General features: G+C 34.5%; 3 protein-coding genes across 7 annotated transcripts; all 3 read left to right on the forward strand.

The window, feature by feature from the left end:
• The first annotated feature begins 1379 nt into the window (after positions 1-1379).
• On the forward strand, positions 1380-6415 carry LOC145579479 (COP9 signalosome complex subunit 6a-like). Of its 2 annotated transcripts, none has more exons than XM_081636726.1 (10): positions 1380-1542; positions 1814-2086; positions 2179-2267; positions 3149-3242; positions 4008-4069; positions 4197-4275; positions 4373-4465; positions 4819-4919; positions 5060-5115; positions 5941-6415. In XM_081636726.1, exons 2-10 carry the CDS (start codon positions 1816-1818, stop codon positions 6020-6022), a joined length of 927 nt encoding a protein of 308 aa, XP_081492852.1. In that variant the 5' UTR covers positions 1380-1542; positions 1814-1815; the 3' UTR covers positions 6023-6415. The 2 variants fall into 2 exon arrangements, with proteins under 2 accessions (XP_081492852.1, XP_081492850.1); XM_081636724.1 differs by having other exon boundaries at positions 1381-1542; positions 1806-2086.
• A 1785-nt stretch (positions 6416-8200) lies between these two features.
• On the forward strand, positions 8201-17881 carry LOC145577445 (putative 3'(2'),5'-bisphosphate nucleotidase, mitochondrial). Of its 4 annotated transcripts, none has more exons than XM_081634878.1 (12): positions 8201-8405; positions 8551-8647; positions 8836-8938; positions 9530-9741; positions 10171-10230; positions 11863-12251; positions 12997-13075; positions 13189-13239; positions 13592-13769; positions 14291-14378; positions 15913-16303; positions 17543-17881. In XM_081634878.1, exons 1-9 carry the CDS (start codon positions 8299-8301, stop codon positions 13742-13744), a joined length of 1251 nt encoding a protein of 416 aa, XP_081491004.1. In that variant the 5' UTR covers positions 8201-8298; the 3' UTR covers positions 13745-13769; positions 14291-14378; positions 15913-16303; positions 17543-17881. The 4 variants fall into 4 exon arrangements, with proteins under 4 accessions (XP_081491004.1, XP_081491006.1, XP_081491005.1 ...); XM_081634880.1 differs by having other exon boundaries at positions 15913-16014; XM_081634879.1 differs by having other exon boundaries at positions 15918-16303.
• Positions 17882-19471: 1590 nt separating this feature from the next.
• Positions 19472-21014, forward strand: LOC145579480 (transcription factor MYB102-like). Its single transcript, XM_081636727.1, has 3 exons — positions 19472-19626; positions 19873-20002; positions 20120-21014. Exons 1-3 carry the CDS (start codon positions 19494-19496, stop codon positions 20727-20729), a joined length of 873 nt encoding a protein of 290 aa, XP_081492853.1. The 5' UTR covers positions 19472-19493; the 3' UTR covers positions 20730-21014.
• Positions 21015-21672: the final 658 nt, after the last annotated feature.

Below are 21672 nucleotides of genomic sequence, written 5' to 3' on the forward strand. Positions count from 1 at the left end.
CTTAATTTCACCCTTTTCATAGGGTTTTCTTTAATTTGTTTGCGAAAGATCGCGAAAGAAAGAACAAAATGGAGGAAGAAGGAGAAATCATTTTTAATGGAGGAAGAAGGAGAAATCATTTTTAATGGATGAAGAAGGAAAAGTCAATTGTGGAAGATGAAGCTTGAATCGAGTTAACACTCGCTAGCTGGATAAATTGAAGAAAATGACAACTGGAAGGCACTAAACTAAAGAAAATATTATTTTAATCTATTTATACAAACATCTCAGGTTAATCATAAAGATAAACTGGAGTGTCCCCAAAAAATAACTACTCTTAGTTTACATTAACCTTCTCCAACACTAGCCTTGGCCACATGGTCACATCATCCCACTAAAGTCCTCTAATAAAACAATATGAAAATTCCTAAGGATTGTCTTGAATAACACAAACTTATGACCCTACTTAATCCCATGATAACTAACCAATTTGCAACTCGATTAGCTTTCCTATAACATTGGTTAATTGTAATATTCCATTATTAACGAGTAATAAGAGCCTTACATTTTCCGAGTCATATGAAAATACAAAGAGTTGGTTGGAGTCATCTCAACCAACACATGAACAAATTCAGAGTCCACTTTGAGTTGGACAAAATTAGAGGACACCATCCCAAGCAACTAGTAATTCTCACAATTCAAACAATATTTCGTATGATTCGCCACGATGACTCCTAAGAATTCCCCTATCCCTTGCTCTTCTCGGTCTCCCTTAATTGCACTATGGTATTCAAATAAACCCAACATCTCTTGGAAAACGCCGCTTAATATAAGTTTCTTCTCATTGCACTTTCATACTATTGACCTGTTGTTCTTCACACTCCATTGCTACATGAAGCTCATTTGGTCTATTGAAACATTTGGATTGCATTTTCATACTATTGACCTGCTATTCTTCACACTCCATTGCTCGCTTAATCACCAGAACTTGTGCAAACATGAAGCTTATTTGGTCTATAGAAACATTTGGATTGCATTGTGTAGTGTCCAATATAACGATTTTTGTTTGTTGTATTTTCTTCCTCTTTTGGGGCTTGCTTTTATAAAAAAAACAAGATAGTAACAATCATGGATATACTGCAGCTCACAGAGTACTATATATAAAAATAAACAATTACGAAAGTATGATTGTTTAAGTGTTGTTTTGATTACAATTTTGCACGAGTTTATATTATTCCAAATTTTCAAGCTTAAATAATAAATAGTCCATAACTTTATTAAAAAAAGAAAGTAATTAAAGTAATTTTTTCCAAGCTCGTTTGTTTAGGTATGAGCTTTGCCGCCTTGGTTAAACATCGACAAAATCAGTCGTTGACATCGATTCATTGATATCCCTACTTGGCTTTCGAAGTTCAAAGCTAATACAATTTCCTTAAAAAAAATAAAATAAACACTACAAATTCTCCAGCACCTAGAGTTCGAATCACAGTATAGACTTACCAGTTTCCACCCCTTCCCTCCCTTCCTTGCCCTACCGCCTTCTGGAGAATTCCTGCTTTTCAGGTGATGATCTTCAATTTCTTCTCTTTCATCGATTTTCTGCTCCAATTTTTTATTTTATATATTGCTTGTCAAAAAAAAAAAAAAATCGATTATTTATCTTAATTTTTCTAATTTCTGTGCATAATTAACTGAAAAACTTGGAATTCAAAACCTAGAATCTTCGTAATTCACTTCTCTCTCCTTTTTGATTCCTCACTTTTGTGATTTTTAGTCAGCATTCGTTCGCAAAAACCCTAATTTGCGATTTTCTCTCTCCTCTGAAGTTTTGTAGATATGGCGGCATCATCAAGTAGTGGACTAACCTTCAAGCTTCATCCTCTTGTAATTCTCAACATCTCCGATCATTTCACCCGAGTCAAGTCTCAATTGCAGCATCCAACTCACTCCAATGGCGGCGAACCATCGCCTCCGCCAAGGGTTTATGGTTGTGTGATTGGTGTTCAGAAGGGAAGAACTGTTGAGATCTTCAATAGTTTTGAGCTTTTATATGATTCTGCCACTCATTCGCTTGACCGCGGTTTCCTCGAAAAGAAGCAGGAGCTTTGTGAGCCTCTTTTGTTGCTGAATTATTTTTTGAGTTGGTATTGTTAATTATCGAATTGATTTTTGGGTGTTTGTTTTGTGGTTTTTGGACAGATAAGAAGGTTTTCCCAAATTTTTATATATTGGGGTGGTATTCAACTGGGATTGATGCTCAAGAATCTGATATGCATATACATAAAGCTGTGAGTTGTTTACGTTTCTCCTTCAATTTTAGAGCTCTTTGATTGAATAATAATGTGCATAAATATGGGTTTTAAGTAGATTGATTAAATCAATAGGGTTTCTCTTGGTATATCCCTTTACTTTATAGTTTATACATCATAGTGTTTGGTTGCTATTTATGAGTTTAATCTAGGCTGTATTTGGTTTGAAAGAAGACACTTGAATTACAATTATTGTCTATGGAAATCATATTTCAAAAGAAATCAGCTTTCAAACGTCATGTTCTAGTACTTGGCCTAAGTTCTTATAGCCGAGAATTTACTGATGATGTTGGAGTTTCGAAGAGAATTTACTCATCATGCCATAGTTTGAATTTCGAAGAGGGTTACTCCTAGCAAACATAGTTTTGAGTAGTTTTCATATAGCCATCATTGAAGCTGCCTTTTTGTAAACTAATGTGGTCTGATGGTGTTCTATTATCCACTCTCTCTGTCCTTAAATGTAAGAACAATAATAAAAAAAAAAATGATCGATGTGTTCTATGTCATTACTCCAATGTCCTATACCTTTTACAGGATCTCTATCTAGAGTGCACTAGAGGGGTCAAATGTATGCACCAGTGTCTCAGTTGGATAGAGACTCTGTTAGACCCTTGATTCAGAAGTCTATTCAACGGCCATCAATTTTAGAGGTACTAAGACGTTAATGGCAGTTTGTGACATACTTCATGTTTTCTTTCTTTCGCTCTGCACCATATTCCTTCTTCCATAGTGCAACATTGTGGAGTTATTTTTGTTGTTTGGGTTTATAATATGTTTTGCTCAAGAAGCATGCATGTGTGAGGCATTATTGATACTTCTTTCTCCACTGGTAACAAATTCTGATTGTGGAACTGGTACAGCTGATGGATATCAACGAAAGTCCTGTTTATGTCCTACTCCACCCTTCCATCAACCATGCACAGAAGGATCTCCCAGTGTCCATCTTTGAAAGCGGTATGTTTGATTTCTCCCAGCCATCTCTTTCTTCACTTATGGCATGTTGATGTGGTTCATGTGAACTTGAGTTCCTAGTACCCCTTTTCTTTTTGTTCCTAACTTTCTTTATCTACAAAGTTGGCTTATGAATGTATCATCATTATTTCAGAAACTTTTTGTTGGCAATAACATTAACTCTTTAAGCTTGGTTCCAAATGGTTTTTCAACGCTGTGCTTATATGCCTGATATCTGTTGCAAATTAGAATTCTTCATTTATGTGAGAAACTCTCGAGGATTTTTTGTTGCTGATGAAATGATGATGTTTGCATGAAAGATCTATTGTATTGCACTTAGATTGTGAAGTTAAGGTTAGTATTTGTTGGCTCTATTTGTGAGATTAACGTGAAGGTTCTCCGTCCCATTCTGCAAGACTTGGAATGTGTCTATATAGAGATGTATATTTTGTTCTCAACTAAAGAGATAATACTCTTTTATAAGTTCTCTAATGGTCTACTTCTTAGTAAAATAATCTCTTATTAATTTTGACCAGTTAGGCTGGTCTATCTGCAAGAGCTATAAAGTGGAGGTGGTTGGTTGTTGTTAAAAATTATTCGGCTTCCAAATTGATTGTAACCTGACTTTATTTATTACTTGTCCCTTGAATTAGATGGTAGGATTAAGAAATCGGGATTTTGTCTCTTCCAAGTTGCAGCTTATGACAAGGCGATGCCTTTTTTCCCCCCTCCATGTCATTCTAATTGCTGTGATTGTTTTTATTTTAGAGCTGCATGTCATTGATGGTCTTCCGCAGTTGATCTTTGTTCGTTCAAGCTACACCATCGAGGTATGCTAGATCCCATAATAATCCCTGCTTAGTGCTTAGTTGCTTACTTCTCCTTCTCTTGGCATCTCCTCAAATACTGTGCATGGTTTTTGCTGCTTGACTGAGTTTCTCTTTGATTTCCTCGAAGACAGTAGAAGCGGAAAGGATCTCAGTTGACCATGTTGCACATTTAAAACCAGCTGATGGTGGATCTGCCGCTACCCAATGTGAGCTCATCTGCCTAGTTCTCTTTCGATGACATAAGATAAAACAAAATTGGATAGTTCTAATTTATGCTTCTCTCAAATTGCTTTTTGTATGCAGTGGCTGCTCATTTGACTGGTATTCACAGTGCCATAAAGATGCTGAATAGCCGAGTTAAAGTGTTGCTCCAGTATCTTTCTTCTATGCAGAAAGGTAAGTTATTTTTTCATTCAATAAATTATATATTTTTTTTCTTTTTTTGGGTAAGAACATTCATTAAGTTTGGGCTGCTGGACGCGGTTACAGCTAGTTTTTTTAGTGATCTAGGATGAAGCATGTCTATGGTTTTTTTAGAAGTGGGTGTTTATATAGTTCATATGTTGTTCAATGCAATCCTGCTAAGCTGCTAGTCTAATGATAACAATTTCTCACATCACTTCTGGGTACAGGCTTATTATGTCGTGTTATGTTAGCATGATAAAAGTGAGATGAGAGGAATGGTATCGGTTTGACTAATGTGGGCTGAATTATTAACTTGGTCTTTATTTTTTCATTCTTCATTGCAGGTGAAATTCCTTGTGAGAATTCACTTTTGAGACAAGTTTCAAGCCTTCTGCGGAGATTACCTGCTATCGAATCTGTGAAATTTCAAGATGATTTTCTGATGGTGAATACTTTTCAACGCTGTCAGCTTATAGGATTGTGAATATACTTTTTTAACTCAGAGATATGATTTTTGTATACATCTTTTGGTTATTTACATTTATGCTAAAAGAAATTTCTTAGTTAGAGATCTTACTTTTACAGGAATACAATGACACTGTGCTGGTTACTTATCTTGCCATGTTGACCAACTGCTCAAGGTAATAGACATTCAAATATTAAGCCTTTTCCTCATTGACAGACCCCCCCCCCCCCCCCCCCCCCCCCCCCCCCCCCCTCTCCTCCTCCTCAGTCTGATATTGCTTTTTTTTTTTTTTTTGAATATATGCTTGCTTTCCCTCTACGGTTCCCAATTAATTTTCGCTATTAAAGTCTAGCAATGCTTTTACATTTATTTTTGGCAATTACTGTTTTCACTACTAGTTTACTAATTACTACTAAGAAATTCATACTTGATAAGACCATTGCCAACCATAGTGATGTGTACACCATGACTTCCCTAGATCTGATACACAAAATTAGGTTATAATTGTCTCTCCAATCCCCCCCCCCCCCTTTCATGCAATCTAGCCAGCAGTGAGGTCCCTTCATATTTGATATTTGTGTCTTTTTTTTGTGGACATATTCATTACATTGTTTTTTTGCACCTTTAACATAGAAATCCCTGTTGCCATTTGTACTGAGATGTGTGAAATTGAACTGTGCTACTGCTTGAGACTTCTAGACATGAAACTGGAACAATGTCATGATTTTTTTAACTCAAGTTGTGGCCTACTGTAGTCATGGTTTTTTTTTTTTCTTTTTTTTTTTTTTTTTTTTTTTTTTTTTTTTTTTTCTGAGGGATATTGATGTGGGTCTGTAATTCTGAATGCAAATTGATGGTGTTTATTATAATGACAGTAAGTAGGATTGAACTGGTTGTAGATTCTTGTTCTGTTTTATGTCTACATTTGTGCTTACTATTCTTAATATATTATGCTTGTAAGGCTCAGGTTTGTAGGCTGACTTTTGTGTCTTCATTGCAGTTCGATGAATGAGCTTGTCGACAAAATCAATACTGCATATGACAGGCACGGTAGAAGGGGAGGACGAAGTGCTTTTATATGAGCGCAGCAGCGTCATTTCTACAGGAATCTTTTTTAGTTGGAGCCGAGTTTTTGATTCTGAAGAAGTCTAATTCATTCCGAAGCTGATTTGGGATCAGGATTTTTGGTGTCTATGATTGAAATATGCGGCAATCAAAAGTAGATTGTTAAGAGTAGTTATGCAGCTCTTTGTTACAGAATACTTCGACAGTACATTTCCTAGTGATTTTTAGGTCTCCATTTCAGCAAGGTGGTTTCTTAAGTGCATTGTTTCTATGATTATTTTTTACTGTGGTGGGCCAATTCATGGGTTATTTTGTGAATATTGTGATGAAAACGGGTTAAGGCAGTTAAGCAAAATTTCAGCGAGTGCTGGTGAAATTAGTGTGGCATCTATAAATTTTCCCTTCATTCATTGTTTTGTTATGTGTGTCTATTTGTAGTTCGAATTTTCATTTGCTATGGTAAGGACCCAATCCTATGAGGGCTTCCCTAAAATCCATACCTAGAAGTTGGAAATTAGCCAACTACTATAGCCTCCTATCTCATTTGCAGTTATTTGAGATGGCTTAAAATTAAATTGGACTGTACCAAGAACCAAAATTCAAAAATTCAAGACTTGGAGACCAAGCTACTTATGTTAGATTTGGAATTAGACCAAGCCACTAAAAAATTACTCAATAACCGTGTAGTCGATTTGCTAGCCTTTAAGCGGTGGTGATCTTTGAGATGAGGTTATTTCGTGGGAGGATTTGGGTGGAGTGACTCGGTCCTCGTTTAATGCCGACATCTTTGAGTTAGGCATTTGAGCATAAACTTTGTTTCTTTTGTCCTACTATTGGTTTGTTTAATTGTATTTGTTTCTCTTTAGGGATTGTTTCCTCTTTTTTTTACCCTAAAAACATGGACTGGTTCTCTTCATTTGGTTCGATCCATTGTTATGGTCTGCATTGGATTTCAACATTATAACAAACTCTTTATTATCAATTACCCCCTCTGTTTTTAGTTAAGTGGATTAGTTTGTCTTCAATACTATCCACATGCACTAATTTGACCACCTTTTGAGCTTTATAAATACATAAAATTGAATATAATCCTATGTTAAAATTGTCTAAATGCAAATTTTCAAATTTCAACATTTTAAAACTGATACTTAATGATAATTGAGGATATCATTATTCAAAGCTTCGCATTGTCAAGTGTGTAGGAGTGTAATTTTTTTCCTTTTAATATATTTTTGTGTATACTTGAATACTTCCTCTTTTTATTTTCAATGCAACACTTTTACTTTTACATTATTTAATATACGCCACTTTGACTACCTTTAGTGATTTAATTAAAAAATAAAATGCTATACATAACCCTTAATGCTACATATAAGCATTAAAAACTTGAAAATTGTTTAAATTTAGAAAATCATGACAAAAACACACTAATTACACTGATCTACGCGTATTTTTGTCATAAATTCCTAATTTTATACAATTTTCAAGAGTATCTTTTTAAAAATATAATTACGTGAGATATTATTAGATTTCGTCTCGATTTTATACGTGTTAATATCATTTTTTTAAAAAATTTTACTTCATACTCCCTCCGTTTTTAAATACTTGCTCCACTTTTCATTTTCGGCTGTTTTTAAATACTTGCTTCATTTTCTTATTTGGAAAGCTTTTTACAATATTTAATTAGTTTCTCTCACTTAGTAGACCTACCATGAATCATATTTTATAAATTTTATATTCTCTCTCCTCCAATTTCCTCCACTACTTCTGTTTTTTACAATTTTTTATTCTTCCACCTACCCCATTACCTCCATATTTTATTACTTTCTCTTAAAACTCTGCGCATGGAGAAATGGAGCATGTATTTAAAAACGAAGGGAATATTATTAATAAAAAATAGGGAATAACATAGTATTGATTTTTTGGTGTTCCACCTGGTTCACCCTTAGGGTTAATCCAGATTCGGGAATTAATTATGGATGGTTGGCTACAAATTCCCTCCCAATAGTTGTTACGAAGGATCAAACACGAATCCTCCTTACTAAGAACAATCGCAATCACCACTGCACAAAACAACCAATTGGAATAAGTTTTGATCATTGATATGATGAATTTACACCCGTGTCATGTCGTGAACCAAAGGCGCGGAAGAAATATAAGTTGAAGCTTTCTTAACCGTTGGCAACAACAGTTTGTGTTTTGAGTTTTGACACTGGTAGTAATAATCACTCATCTGTCATCACTGCATTCATCAATTCTCCTTCACTCATCCTACCTTCCCTTAACTCTCACCATGAATCTCCAACTCTCTTCACTTCGATTTTCTAGACTCAACTCCATTAACCCTACTTCGTCTTCTAATTTCCGCCATTATCATTCCTCCAAGCTCTTCACTATCAGGTATTCGTTACTTTTTCCTTACCAAAATCACAATAATTCAATTTCTTCAGTTGATTTTAGGTTTTATGATCTTAAATTGTTTTTATGCTGTTAAATTTTCTAGCATTTGTGTTAATTTTTGATGAATATTTTGCTGGAAAACTAGGTCAAGCTTGCCATTTTCTCCTCAGAAAGCTAAGTATTACAAAGAGCTTGAAGCTGCTGTTAATGTGGTTAATAGAGCTTGTCGCATTTGTGTTGACGTACTCCCTCTTTCTCTCTCCTCTTTTTTTCTGTGAATTTAACCATTACATTGCTTGATTGATACTACCTCCGTTTTTAATTAGCTGTTTCATTTGCTTTTTCGCAATCTCCAGTGAACGTCTTTGACCATTAATATGCTTCGTATACGAATCTGTTAATCGGAGCTGTATGATTAACTGAATTGCAGGTGCAAAAATCATTATTCTCCGATGATAAGGGGGTTTTGGAGAAGAATGACAATACTCCAGTCACCATTGCAGATTTCAGTGTTCAAGCTTTAATTAGTTTAGGTACTACTAAATTTTGAAATCTTTCTGAATTATTATATATTAACTTGATAATCTTTCTGATTTTTTATGACTCATAAATTTTTTACTAGTAATTTGGGGAAAATCGAGTTTTATTTGGTAAGAAGGAACAATTGAATAGGCTAAAGCAACGTAAACAGTTATTCTCTCTCATAAAAACGGAAGTAGTGGTTTTATAGGTTAGATATATGGATATAAACTGGGAAATAAATTTGATTTACGAGGTTAAATTGGAGAATTATATAGCCAACAGTGTTGGGAATTCACCATAGGAATGTCATTTTGAAATACGGAAACCAAGAACATCAATATGTGAGGAGGTGTATCCGTGTATTAAAATCATGTTATGTGCTGTTGGCTGATATTAAGCTTGTTGACATTGTAGAAATGACTATCTGGTAGTGCTTTTGTGTTAAAAATAAAACTAAAAAGTTGAATAATCCAGAAATGAGCCAAAAAGGTTTTAATCATGTAGATCTAACTGGCCACAGTTATAATCTTGGAGCCTAAACAAAATTTGTTCCATATTATAATATTGTGTCATTATCAACCTTTTGTTTTGTTTTTGGACAGAGCTGAAAAATCAGTTTCCGTCGATTCCCTTGGTGGCTGAAGAGGATTCTGCTTTTTTGCGTTCTAATAATCTTGCTGATGCTGTGGTTAATGCTGTCAAAGATAACACAAGCATCGCACATGAACAATTAACAGATGAGGAAGTGTTGGAAGCAATTGACAGAGGAGGGAGTGATGCTGTTGCTTTTGAGCCCAAGCCGGCTACGTACTGGGTAATTTTTTAGATAACTTTACTCATTTGATGAATTTAGACTTAATTTTGCAGTATGAGCTTATTATGTTCTGTTCACTATTTCTTTTGTGACCAAATTGTCATGCCTATGTATCGCCCTCGTCGTCGAAGCTAAATTACTTCAACATATCCATATATTATCTATTTTTAATAAGTATTTTAGTTTCTTAGAGTTCTTGCATCCCTGCCTCCTGGTAATTTATCCTGAACCCAAGGTTCTTTGTTATTGCCTCCTATATGTGGTTCCAGTCATCATTACAGCAGAGTCTTTTCTAAGGTCCTTTTGTGCCACTCTCTATGTGTCTTCAGACTCGTCACATCATGTCCTCCATTAATAACATGTGCAAAGTTTATCTGATTTAGTTGAAACTCACTTCTTACCTACATTGAATATGCATTTACGCTGCAGGTGCTGGATCCAATAGATGGGACACGAGGATTTCTCAAAGGTGGTGGTGCATTGTATGTGGTAGGCCCTCTTCTTTAGCTAGTTTTCTTATTCTGATTAGTGGACATTGCCGCTGCAGTTCTGTTTAGGAAATATATTATGATGATTTATTGTTATTTTCCTGTCTGCCAAAAAAGTGAGTGGGTTGTAGAAATGGAGGCTGGCTCTTGTGGATGAACCGGCTATTAGTGCAACGTGCTATTGTAGGATACTACAGGCAAGTAAAGGACTAAAGGGTGCAGACATATGCAATAGTAAAACTATCAATTTACCCCTAATCTTACTGGCTAAGCAGGAATAGATTACAAGTGTAGACTAAAACAGAACTAATCTAAATTCACTCTATGCAAATTTTCAGTTAACTAAGAATGTTTGAAGAAATCAGGTATAGGAACATCTAGAGTTATGTCTTTTACTAATAAGATTTAATGTCATGATAATTGCCTGCCCCCATTCATCAAAATGCTTCTTTTCAATCACAAATTTGTCTCTATGGAGTATTTCTAGCATCCTTAACACATGAATGTGTAATCAACTAATCATACCTATTTTCTTGGGATTATGAAATATGGAGACATCATCACATCAAGTATAGCATTCTAACTCCCTAACAATTCATTCCACTTACTACCATTTTTTTTTAATCAGAAATTCTCCATAACTAATCATAATCCAACTTTTGATGGCATCTAGACTTTGTAGGCTGTCCAAAACTCCTAAAAGTCATCAAAAAGACATAATCAACCAAATAATTCTGTTAAGCATTAATCACTGATGACCCAATAAGCCAATACTAGCCTTAAATGCATGAATCTACAAAATAGTGCTATTGACTATGCAACTAAACGGTAGTAAGACATTTAGTTGTTGTGCCAGGTGTTTAACTGTTAAAGTTTTATTATTTGAGGTTCTCATGTAGTTTGATTGGAACCACTTGCTTTGAGAATTATCATTCTTTAATTTTGTAAATGAACTAAAGAATGATTCTTTAAATTGAAGGCTTGAGATTTTTTCTGCAGGTTTTAATTGTTTTGGGGTCATGATAATGTTTATGGGGTTGACATCTTCTTGGGGTCCTTTCAATAGAATTCTTTATTACTCAAAAGAACAGCCAACACCTTGACCTTCCAGTCTCACTCTTGTTAAAATGAGTTTGAAAAGGTCAATATGTACGCAGCTGTACAGTCGTATCATCACTAGTAAAAGACTTTTAAAAAGTGCAGCGTGTTAAGTTACAGTGACTGTGAAAATACAGACAATACAACTGACATAAAAATCATGCAACATCAACTGTAACCCTTTATGTAACACCGTAGTGAAACCCAGTTCTATGATGCAGGACAGCTACAATGATTACAAGTGCGATTTAGACCCTGTTGTATGCATTTTGCATTTGTGCGAGGAGATTGTAAAAGAGCCATAGAACATCTGGATTTAACTATATCAGTCACTACAGCATCAACTATGAAGATGCAGATTCCACCTTTGGCTTGGCTCTAGGAGGTCCAAAAATTTAGCGCTCAGCCGCTCACCCTTCGCCCTAAGACACAATATCATTAATTAACTTAATTAGTAACTTTAAACCTCCTGTTATTTGTTTGTTGTTTCACATTATTTATTTATTTATTTATATTGCTGTGATGTCATTTTCAGGTTGGACTGGCACTTGTAGTTGAAGGGGAGATGGTATTGGGAGTTATGGGTTGCCCAAATTGGAAAGTGAACTCAGTAAACAAATCTCCTACGGATGTCCAAGAATGCCAAAAGAATGAATCTGCAATTGGAATCATTATGGCAGCTCATGTGGGTTGTGGAACATGGACGGTTAGATTGACTGACTTGCTGGGTGGTCTAATGAATATGGATGGCTTTTGGGAAAGATGTTTTGTTGATGGATCTTCTTTAGTTCACGAAGGACGTTTCTGTATTCCTGAGAGTCAAACGTGGGATTCGATTCCCTTTTCAGATTCTCTTAGTGCAACAACTAGCCGTACTAATGAAGGGAATAAACAAATCCTGCTTCTTCCAACATGTTGTGGAAGGTATACCAAAATTCTTCTGTACCTGAATTGAATGCAACAGTTGGATATTAGGCCATCATAAAATTCATAATATTTAGTCTTCATGCTTTTTCTTTGTGTTGTTCGTTTTTTTTTAGTTGAATAAGATGAAAAGAAGCTCCTATATCCCCATCCAAATACTGGCGAGGGAGGATTTTGTTTGTCATGTGGTGAGAGGGGGGGGGGGGGGGTGAGATTGTACCATATTAAACAAACATTTTCCCGCCACGAGGTTTATGATTTTGAACTTCTAATCCCTGGTCTTTTGATTAGGAAACCAAGTAAGATATCCACACTCTAGTTTGAAGTGCTTGTTACAATGTTATGATTCGCAGAGTGATACTCACTCTATGTATCCCCCTTAATATTTACACTCTATGTATCCCCCTTAATATTTACGCCAAAAGGATATGTAATGATGTAAAGTCATCATACAAATACCTTCTAAGAAGCTTGTTGTTTTGGGGATTTTTAGGGGTGTAATGTAGATGTTAGCTGCATGTTTCTACATCGGTGTTTTTTCAGTGTCCTTTTCACATTACAAAAATTATGTTTTTCATCCTTGTTTTCTTTTCAAGTCTTTAGGGCACATTTTCCTCATGCTATTCTTTCTAAAAGACATTTCTTCATTTGGAGTTCTGGCAGTTCACTACTGTATACTATGTATATTGAACGGTTTTTTCTCAGTTGGTCCATAATATAAACGATTTTTTCTCCTCTTGGGCAGTTTATGCAAGTACTTGATGGTTGCCTCAGGTAGAGCATCTGTTTTCATTGTTCAAGCTAGGGCTCAAAGAATTATGAAGGTGCTTACCATTTTTGTTCTTCACTTAGGCTATTATTCCAGTAAAGATCTCGAGCTCTATTGGAAATCCAACTTCTTTCTAATGATTGACGATTTAATTCTATGAAAATGTAGGCTTGGGACCATGCTGTTGGCATGATTTGTGTGCATGAAGCTGGTGGAAAGGTTGCGTCACACTCTTTGTACTTCAAACAGATGCAACATATTTTATTTTCTTTTTCAAGAGGATACAACATATCTTACTGTAGAACTTTTATCTGCAACTTTATCAGATTAAGGGCCTGTTCTCATTGACTGAACTCAGCTGAACTGAACTGAACTGAACTGAACTGAACTGAACTGAACTCAGCTGAACTGAACTCAGCTGAACTGAACTGAACTGAACTGAACTGAAATGAAATGAATATTTTATAAGAGAAGGAAATTAGGAGCTGAGCTGAGCTGAGCTGAGCTGAGCTGAATTTCAACGTAAGAGAACAGGCCCTAACTCTATGAAATATAATCTTATTTTAACCAGGTCACTGATTGGAAGGGGAGCAAAATTGATCTAGCTGCTGATGTAATGGCACGTAGAATTATATCTCCTTCAGGTGGTGTGCTGGTGACAAATGGAACCTTGCATGGTCAAATTTTGGATTTAATATCTCTGAAGTCATCAGTTGTATCTTAGAGATCTATTACATGTCTGCATGCAGGTAATCACAAGTGACGAGTAGCTTTCTTTTTTACTACCATTTCATACTATCATGGTCTTTGTTCAACATCCTACTTGTACATGAGCTGATTAAATTATCTACATTCAGTTATTTCCCTTTGTAATAGAACTTAATAGGGTTATTATATTATACGAAGTATATGAAGTACTTGTTATGCTAATATCTGAATTCTGATGACTCTGATTATGTACTAATCAATGTATATGAATTGCTAAAGGTTCTTAAGAGCTTGCACACCAATCACACAGCTATAATCTCGTGCCCAAAGTAGCTCTGTTATGTGTAGCTGTGTATGCTGTTTAATTATAAGAATACCCTTATCCTTTCCTTTTCCTCTTTTTGTGGTTAGAAATCTTAAGGTATAATCTCGCGCCCAAATTGTAGTCTTTTCTCTACTTGATTGTCCAAGTTTGTTACAGAAATTGAACAGAAACTGCTAATGTTTTGGGCTTTTTTATTTTATTTTTTTATTATTTGTATGAAGTGTGTAATTTGTACAGATCATTTCTTCAACTTACGCAAACTGGAAGACTATTGGAGTAACCATGGACTAGAAACCCTAAGATGCAGACACTACTACCAAATCAGGTATCAGGTGTAAGCTTTCATTAAACAATGCATGTGAATAAGATAAATTTCAGCCACGTGGATGAATTTACTTAACTTAATGAAATTTACTGGTGATCCATGATTTCATGATCACAAACAGTGAGACACGTGTTTAAGTTTATGATTGTATATCTTAGATATGAAGGGATATGCTTACATTAGTTAGTAGACTGCATATAATATGAAATTCATCTCATGTATTTATCTTCTTGTTTTTGTCTTATTTCTGAATACAGTTTTTGCTTTTGGGGGGGGGGGGGGGGGTCAGGAGGGGGATGGTGAGCATAGCTTCCATCCATAAATTATTAAGCATATCTCATTTGTTCATCCTTTTGCCTTTGTCCTATTTATGGTTACCTTTTTTGCTCTTAGGGGAGAGGGCTGAGCATACTTCCGTGAAACTTTGTGCTTCTTCCAATAATAAATTAATGTTATAATCAGAATGAAATGAGATACGACAAACTGGTTAAGATTGGGAAGAGTTGTTAAGTTTGTTTATATTTTATCAAGAGAAACAAAAGTAGCTTTTAACTTTTGAGCCTTTGATTAGACCAATGACAAATCACTAAGTAGATAAATTTTTATTCATGCTTCTCTTTTTCTTATAAGTTATTGGTTCTTTGGATAATCATCCCACCCTTCCCTGTCACCCAGTTTGGAATTTTTTAAGTTTACATTAGAGCCATTCGATGAAGAATTATGAAAATAATAAATGATCCCTGAGGACACCTACAAGCTTCCAGATTAATGTTGGCAAATAAGAAATGGAAAGAAGAATCATTTTAATAGTCTAAGAATGACGGACTATGACCCTACAGAATCAGATAGATCTAATATTGTTTTAGGCTTAAAAAATTTAAGCTTTCTTAACTTAGTAATGTTTTGTTATCGGGTTAGACCTGTCAACTGTTGGGAATGCAGGTTCCTACAGGCAATATGCTAGTTGAATTCTCACCACAGCCACATTCCTAGGTGGTTCAGACTTCAGTATATACTTTGTTTGAAGTTGCTTGATAGGTGGCTTAATCTGGAGTGAAATTTTGGGCTGAGGGAGGGTCAGAGGGTCTTATTATGATACCTCGACAAGGTATAGAGGAAAGACTTATTACTCATGATACCTCGACAAGGTATAGAGGAAAGACTTATTACTCATGATACCTCGACAAGGTATAGAGGAAAGACTTATTACTCATGGCATCAAGGCAATCTTATGATGGATGCCTTTTTAAGAAAAAAATTATGATTATCAATTTGAGCACTGTGGGAATCTAATTATGGCAGTGTGATTTCATTCTTGATTTTAAAAATTTTGCTTATTTATTTGTTGCATTGCCATACCATTTGATCGCCCCAATTGTTACAAGGGTGTTACTGGAAGAGGGGAAAGGGTTTTTTGGACTTTTGGTACATATGGCCATCAGAGATCTTTAAATTTTTGTTTTTGTTGCGGCTCAAAGCAGTTGCTAATGATTTCTCTGACTGATGGAAGATTTTGTATTGGTTGTATGATCAGTTCAGGATACTTCATTCTGGATAAAGGAAGTTAAGGCCTTGAATGGGACTTGGGATTCAATTGGCATTTATACTTTGTTTGGTACAAGGTTATAAGGGAATGGTAATGAGTTTGTGTGCTAAATCGAATGTTCCGTGTGAATATCTATGGTCATGCATCTCTGCTATTATTTTATTTTGTCATTGGTTTTCATTGTTTCATTCCACTCGTACCCATGTTAACAGTTGGTAAAAAGTGGTAAATAAAAAATAATGAAGAATATACATCTTCATAGTGAAGATATATTACCCTGGACATTCTAATGGAACAATTCGTGGAAGATTTTGAACTCATTATCATTCCCGTAATTAATAACCTTGTACTAAACAAACTGCGAGCAAAAGAAATGAAGGTAAATAATGTGCTAGCTTACTTATTCCGTGTTTTTCTGATGATATAAGTTCATTAATGATAGTGTTCATATTGCTTTGTTCTTTTTTATCGGGAGATGTTTTTGCTGATGAAACGTGATGAACTATATTGAGATTAACATAGCTCTTTTTTTTAATTTTTTTTTTTTAATCATCCCTCCTTTTTACCTACAAGACTCCCAGTTTGTAGCTTGATACTGTTTTCATATAGTCGTGTAGTAAAAACAAAAGTGCAAGTGCTTTTGTGCTGTCAAAGATTTCAGCGATTGTTTACGAATATGTGTTAGCATATAAAATATTAAATTAGTTCAAAATGTGTACAAATACGGCTTTGAATTTCTTGTTGTGGCCTTGGAGTTGCTCATGACCTCAAAAATATGGTTAAATACATGTTAGTTTGACAAATGACTACAATGTTGGTTGAAGGGAAGTAGATAGTAAACGTCATTTTATATTGTGTGCCTTCTTTGGGTAGGCTTACATGGGTTGACTACTTTATGTGTATTATGCGCTATGCTGATAATCTAACTATTTCATCATAAAATCTTTTTTGGTTAAACGTGGAAGTTTCATGCATATAACTGTAATTAAATGTTAGATTATTTTCATCGTTGAATAGTTTACTTCAGCAACCGAGAAGTGGTTCCTGAGTGAAAAAGCAACTTAGTTTGAGATTCTGTTATGTAGTTTGTATACTTGTCTAGTTCTCTAGGAATCAAAATAAGGCAAATTAGTTCTCTTCAAAGGATGATCTATTAAACACTGCTGGTTTTTACCCTGCTTAATTTGTAACATATTATGGTCATATTTAATATTTTCTTTTGGGACAATGCTAAAACAATGTCAAAATTCTGGGTACCTGGACCTTTTGCTTAAAGTTTGGCCTTTCTGTTCAATATGAGTTTTGTGTAAACCGGGCATATAAGAAAAGATGTATTGTGTTGGCTTAAGCATAGAAGAGTCTCTCATTGCATGTTAAATTCTGAACACTGGGTAACTGCTCTATTAAACAGGTTTCCGAAACCCATTCATGGACCTGAAAGTATGTTATCAACAAATTACTTGGTTAAGAGGTTTTTTCTGTGCATGTTAGTACATTTTAAGTTTAGTATATTAATCGATTGTTCTATCAAGGACAGAAATAAATGCAACACCCATCCCCCAATGGCCTGAATGGTTTTTTTTGGCATTTTGTACGTAATCGTGAATCATTTCTGCAGATTGCCGTGTCAAGATTACCTGCCTGCCAAGCACATCGTCTCGTATTACTCATTGTCCATTGAAACCTTCGTCCTGAATTTGATGCATATGGTATAGACAATCATCTCCAATGTCAAAATTTTTGCAAATCAAATACAAAGCTGTTGAAGAAATACAGATTTAAATTTTAAAGCATTTCAAAGATGAGTTACAGATGTAGCTAACAATTACTTAGCACTCTAGTTCTTCTGAAGGTTACTATATTTATATATGATTGTAATATATACAAGTATAAACTCGACATGCAAATGCTGTATGAAATTTGTTCCTGATTTTCTGTTTGGAATGACCTTGCTATTTCCCAATATTTGCTTCAGGAATTTCTTATGGCCATTTTTTTCAGCTACTTTGGTTATTATAAGCAGTCTTGCACCATGAGACGACAGGTTAGCTTCTGACAATACCACTTTACATGGGTGCAAACTTCACTGGGGATATTGTAAACCAGTGCACTGACTCTCAAATTTACATTTACTTTCCCACTACTACTACTAATAATAAATAATCAGTTATTATTATTATTATTATTATTTGATCTGAATCCGTGCCGACTTGGTCTGTTTTTTTTCCCACACTACATATTTCATTAATTTTGTTTATACAATCGGTTATTTTAGTAAATTTCAAACTTTTCTACTCTTTCAACAAAAATAAGTTTTTGCTTTAAATTGATAGTGTTTAAGGCAGGCTGGTATATACTTCGTATGAATTATAGAATCTCAACTGTTGATTAAAGGTTACTGGCCTTACAGAGTTACAGCAATACAGCTACATAAGGAATCAATATGATTGTGAGCAGCTCACCAAAAGGTTCTATTTGATGGGTAAAAATTTGTTCATTAGTGATCAAATAAACACGGAATTCGATCTTCCATGCATAAATTCTTAAAATATCTTTGCACTAAAATATACTCATAAAGAAACTTGAATTTCTATGCATCAAGGAACACTTACAGTTAAGACTTCACTATAATTATTACTTTGTTATTTATTTATTTTTTATTTTTTTTTACCATAAATCTGTTCATGCATACATTCAGGACGGCGTGTACAACTGCATATGAGTAATATGACCACATTGATGCATGATACACTCAGGGCTTCGGGCCGTTAGGGGTACACACCTGCCCATAAACACCCTCTATGTGCACTTGGATGTACGATATAATTGCCTCATAAACAATCTTATCTAATCTAATATATATAAATAAAGTAGGCATTTTTCGGGAGCATTTGGCGCGCCACATAAGAAAATGTATTATTTTGTCCAATGAAAAATTAGATTAATAATTTATTTTAGAATTAAAAAATTTACTCACCACCTAAGCAAAAGTGACGAATGAGATTTAAGAATTTTGACACATTGGTAAAAACAACGAATGTATTAAGAATTTTAAAAATTCTTTTGATATTAAGAATTTTATCTAAATATATAACAAATTTTAGCACAGAAATATATATATAATAAAATTATTTTAAAAATTCAAACAAATAATGCATCGCACGGGATTCATCTAGTATTTGTATTATTTATGAATACTACAATGCTTAGTTTGACTCCAACCTCATTTGCAGTTCTAGAAATGTTGATACTATTATTGTCATCTTATTTGGTGATTAAATATTAATTTGCTCTATAAAAAAATTAATAATTCTAATTTCTCCAAATGGATGAGACACGTTGCTTACTTATTGGTAATAGTAGATAATAAGCAATTACTTATTTATTCTGAAATATTTGACTGGCTTTTATCCTTTCTTTTGGTGGCCTATTTATAGACGACCACCCTTTAGTCAATGTTTCCCATGCAGAAACTCCAACCTTAAGGAAATCTACCCTTTTCATCTAATTAAAAAAAAAAACTTGATTAATTAGTTCTTTCCATAAAATTTAAACCCAGAAAATAAAAAATGGGAAGAAAACCTTGCTGTGATAAAGAGGGATTGAAGAAAGGTCCATGGACATCTGAGGAAGATCAAAAGCTTATTGATTATATCCAAAAGTATGGCCCTGGTAACTGGAGATCACTTCCAATGAAAGCAGGTTAGTTTTTAATCTGGCTTATTTGTCATCGGCTATGTTAGTCAGACTCTTCATTTCACCTCAAGTACCTGTATTGGATGCTTGACAAGTTGTTTCAGACTGGTGATCTATGTCAAACTCATGTACGAGTAACGAACATAGATCATCAGTAGTAGTACTAGTTTTTTAGATGATTTGTTGAATGCATGCATGTGATTTGATCTCCTAGTATATGATGCAGTATTCATTGAAATTTTTTGTATACAGGTCTTGAAAGGTGTGGTAAGAGCTGCCGGCTACGGTGGGCTAACTATCTCAGGCCAGACATCAAAAGAGGAAGATTTTCATTTGAAGAAGAAGAGACCATAATTCAGCTCCATAGTATTCTGGGAAACAAGTAATAAAGCTTCTTATTCTTATCTCATCTGTTAGTACATTAAGCTTTTATTTATTTTTATACAAGGTCATAATCATTATACACATATAATTGACTGATGTAAAAATTTTCTTATAGATGGTCTGCAATTGCTGCTAGACTACCAGGACGAACAGACAACGAGATTAAAAACTATTGGAACACTCACATTCGAAAGAAGCTGCTTCGTATGGGAATCGATCCAGTAACTCACGGCCCTCGCCTCGATTACTTGGACCTTCCTTCTATGCTCTGTAGTCATCAGAACTCACCCCTGATGAACTTGCCTGCTGCCTTACTAAATCTGCAGAACCTCCTTAACCCTGAACTTCTGAGATTCGCCACTTCACAAAATGGATTTTTAAACTTCAACAATTCCCAAAACACAATTCTCAGTAATATGCTAAATAAAATCCCAGATAATCAAGTTCCAAGTGCACAGACTGTTAATCAAGTTGATCCCATTCCATCTTTTAATGAATTGTTAGGCTCTTCCTCAACGGATAACTCGGGTTTTGTATCGAACAACAGTTACCAAAGTTTTAGCAACGGTAGCAGCTTCTCCACGGCGTTGTCGCCGTTGAGTTCAAGTCTTCTTCATCCTATTGATTCAAGTCCAACTTATCTTAACAGCAGCAAGAGTACTGAAGATGAGATAGATAGCTACATCAGTAATGTAGAGAAGTTGCTTGAAAGTCCGGTTCTTTAATTTATGTTATATTGTTCAAGTAGTAACTTTTGTTTTTTACTGCCTGGCGGTCAAAAAAATTTATAAAAAAAAAAAAAGGAATATCAGACCGGGTTATATTTCAGACCAAAAAAATCTGCCAAACTCGACAAATTGGGTGAGGTCAAGAGTCTGATCAAACTGAAAAAAAAACCTATGTATAGCAGCAAAGTTCAATGTTGACAGCTGAACAAGTTTACAAGCGTTACATTTGCATATGAAATTATATAAATATAATTCATGCTTTGTTGATTTCAGTTTGTTTAATTTGAAGATGGTATACTGTAGCGGATCAACTGTTCCAACGTGTAACAACCAATTAAAATAAACATAGTTTCACTCAATTACCTCCCTAGAGGAAGGTTGACAATTTTTATTTTATTTTATTTAAATGTCATTTCTTAATGCTTTGGAATTTTCTTGTAAATAAGTTCTATCAAAGTCCCACATATTCAATGTATTATAAGGAATCTAATTTTTTAAAATAAGAGTATAAAAGGTCTAGATGTACGCAATCTTATCCTTAAATAATTAAAGTAAATTACAGAGTATCTAAACACAACTACTACTCATTATGAGAGTGAGGTATAGCTCAAGTGGTTAGAGCTTCCCTCCCGATTCCAGGTGATCCTGTAGTCAATTCTCACCATCGCCCTTGTGGCTCGCTAAAAAAAAATAAAAAAAAAAACTCCTCATCATACTTGTATATATTAAAAATGACAATAATATATTATATCAAGTTTAGGCGTTTAGTTGAGCCTATTATATCTACTTGTTACTTGAAAATTGCATGATGTTTAGTTAAAAGTCAATTTGTTGTGTACTTCTGACTTCTCATGAAATTGGACTGTAACCCAAGCCTCACATTACCATGCAATATTTTCAAAACTTTGATTTTGCTGTATAATTAATTGATTAATAGTGA

The sequence above is a fragment of the Chenopodium album genome, chromosome 14 (assembly GCF_948465745.1).
Source record: "Chenopodium album chromosome 14, dcCheAlbu1.1, whole genome shotgun sequence".
In the NCBI taxonomy this organism is placed as follows: Eukaryota; Viridiplantae; Streptophyta; class Magnoliopsida; order Caryophyllales; family Amaranthaceae; genus Chenopodium; species Chenopodium album.

Coding starts and splice junctions, on each gene's coding strand:
- LOC145579480 (XM_081636727.1), top strand. CDS start 19,494: ATGGGAAGAAAACCTTGCTGTGATAAAGAGGGATTGAAGAAAGGTCCA. Junction 19,627..19,872: donor ATCACTTCCAATGAAAGCAG/GTTAGTTTTTAA, acceptor TTTTGTATACAG/GTCTTGAAAGGTGTGGTAAG. Junction 20,003..20,119: donor CATAGTATTCTGGGAAACAA/GTAATAAAGCTT, acceptor ATTTTCTTATAG/ATGGTCTGCAATTGCTGCTA.
- LOC145579479 (XM_081636726.1), top strand. CDS start 1,816: ATGGCGGCATCATCAAGTAGTGGACTAACCTTCAAGCTTCATCCTCTT. Junction 2,087..2,178: donor CGAAAAGAAGCAGGAGCTTT/GTGAGCCTCTTT, acceptor GTTTTTGGACAG/ATAAGAAGGTTTTCCCAAAT. Junction 4,920..5,059: donor TTCAAGATGATTTTCTGATG/GTGAATACTTTT, acceptor TTACTTTTACAG/GAATACAATGACACTGTGCT.
- LOC145577445 (XM_081634878.1), top strand. CDS start 8,299: ATGAATCTCCAACTCTCTTCACTTCGATTTTCTAGACTCAACTCCATT. Junction 9,742..10,170: donor CCAAGCCGGCTACGTACTGG/GTAATTTTTTAG, acceptor TTTACGCTGCAG/GTGCTGGATCCAATAGATGG. Junction 13,240..13,591: donor TGCATGAAGCTGGTGGAAAG/GTTGCGTCACAC, acceptor TATTTTAACCAG/GTCACTGATTGGAAGGGGAG.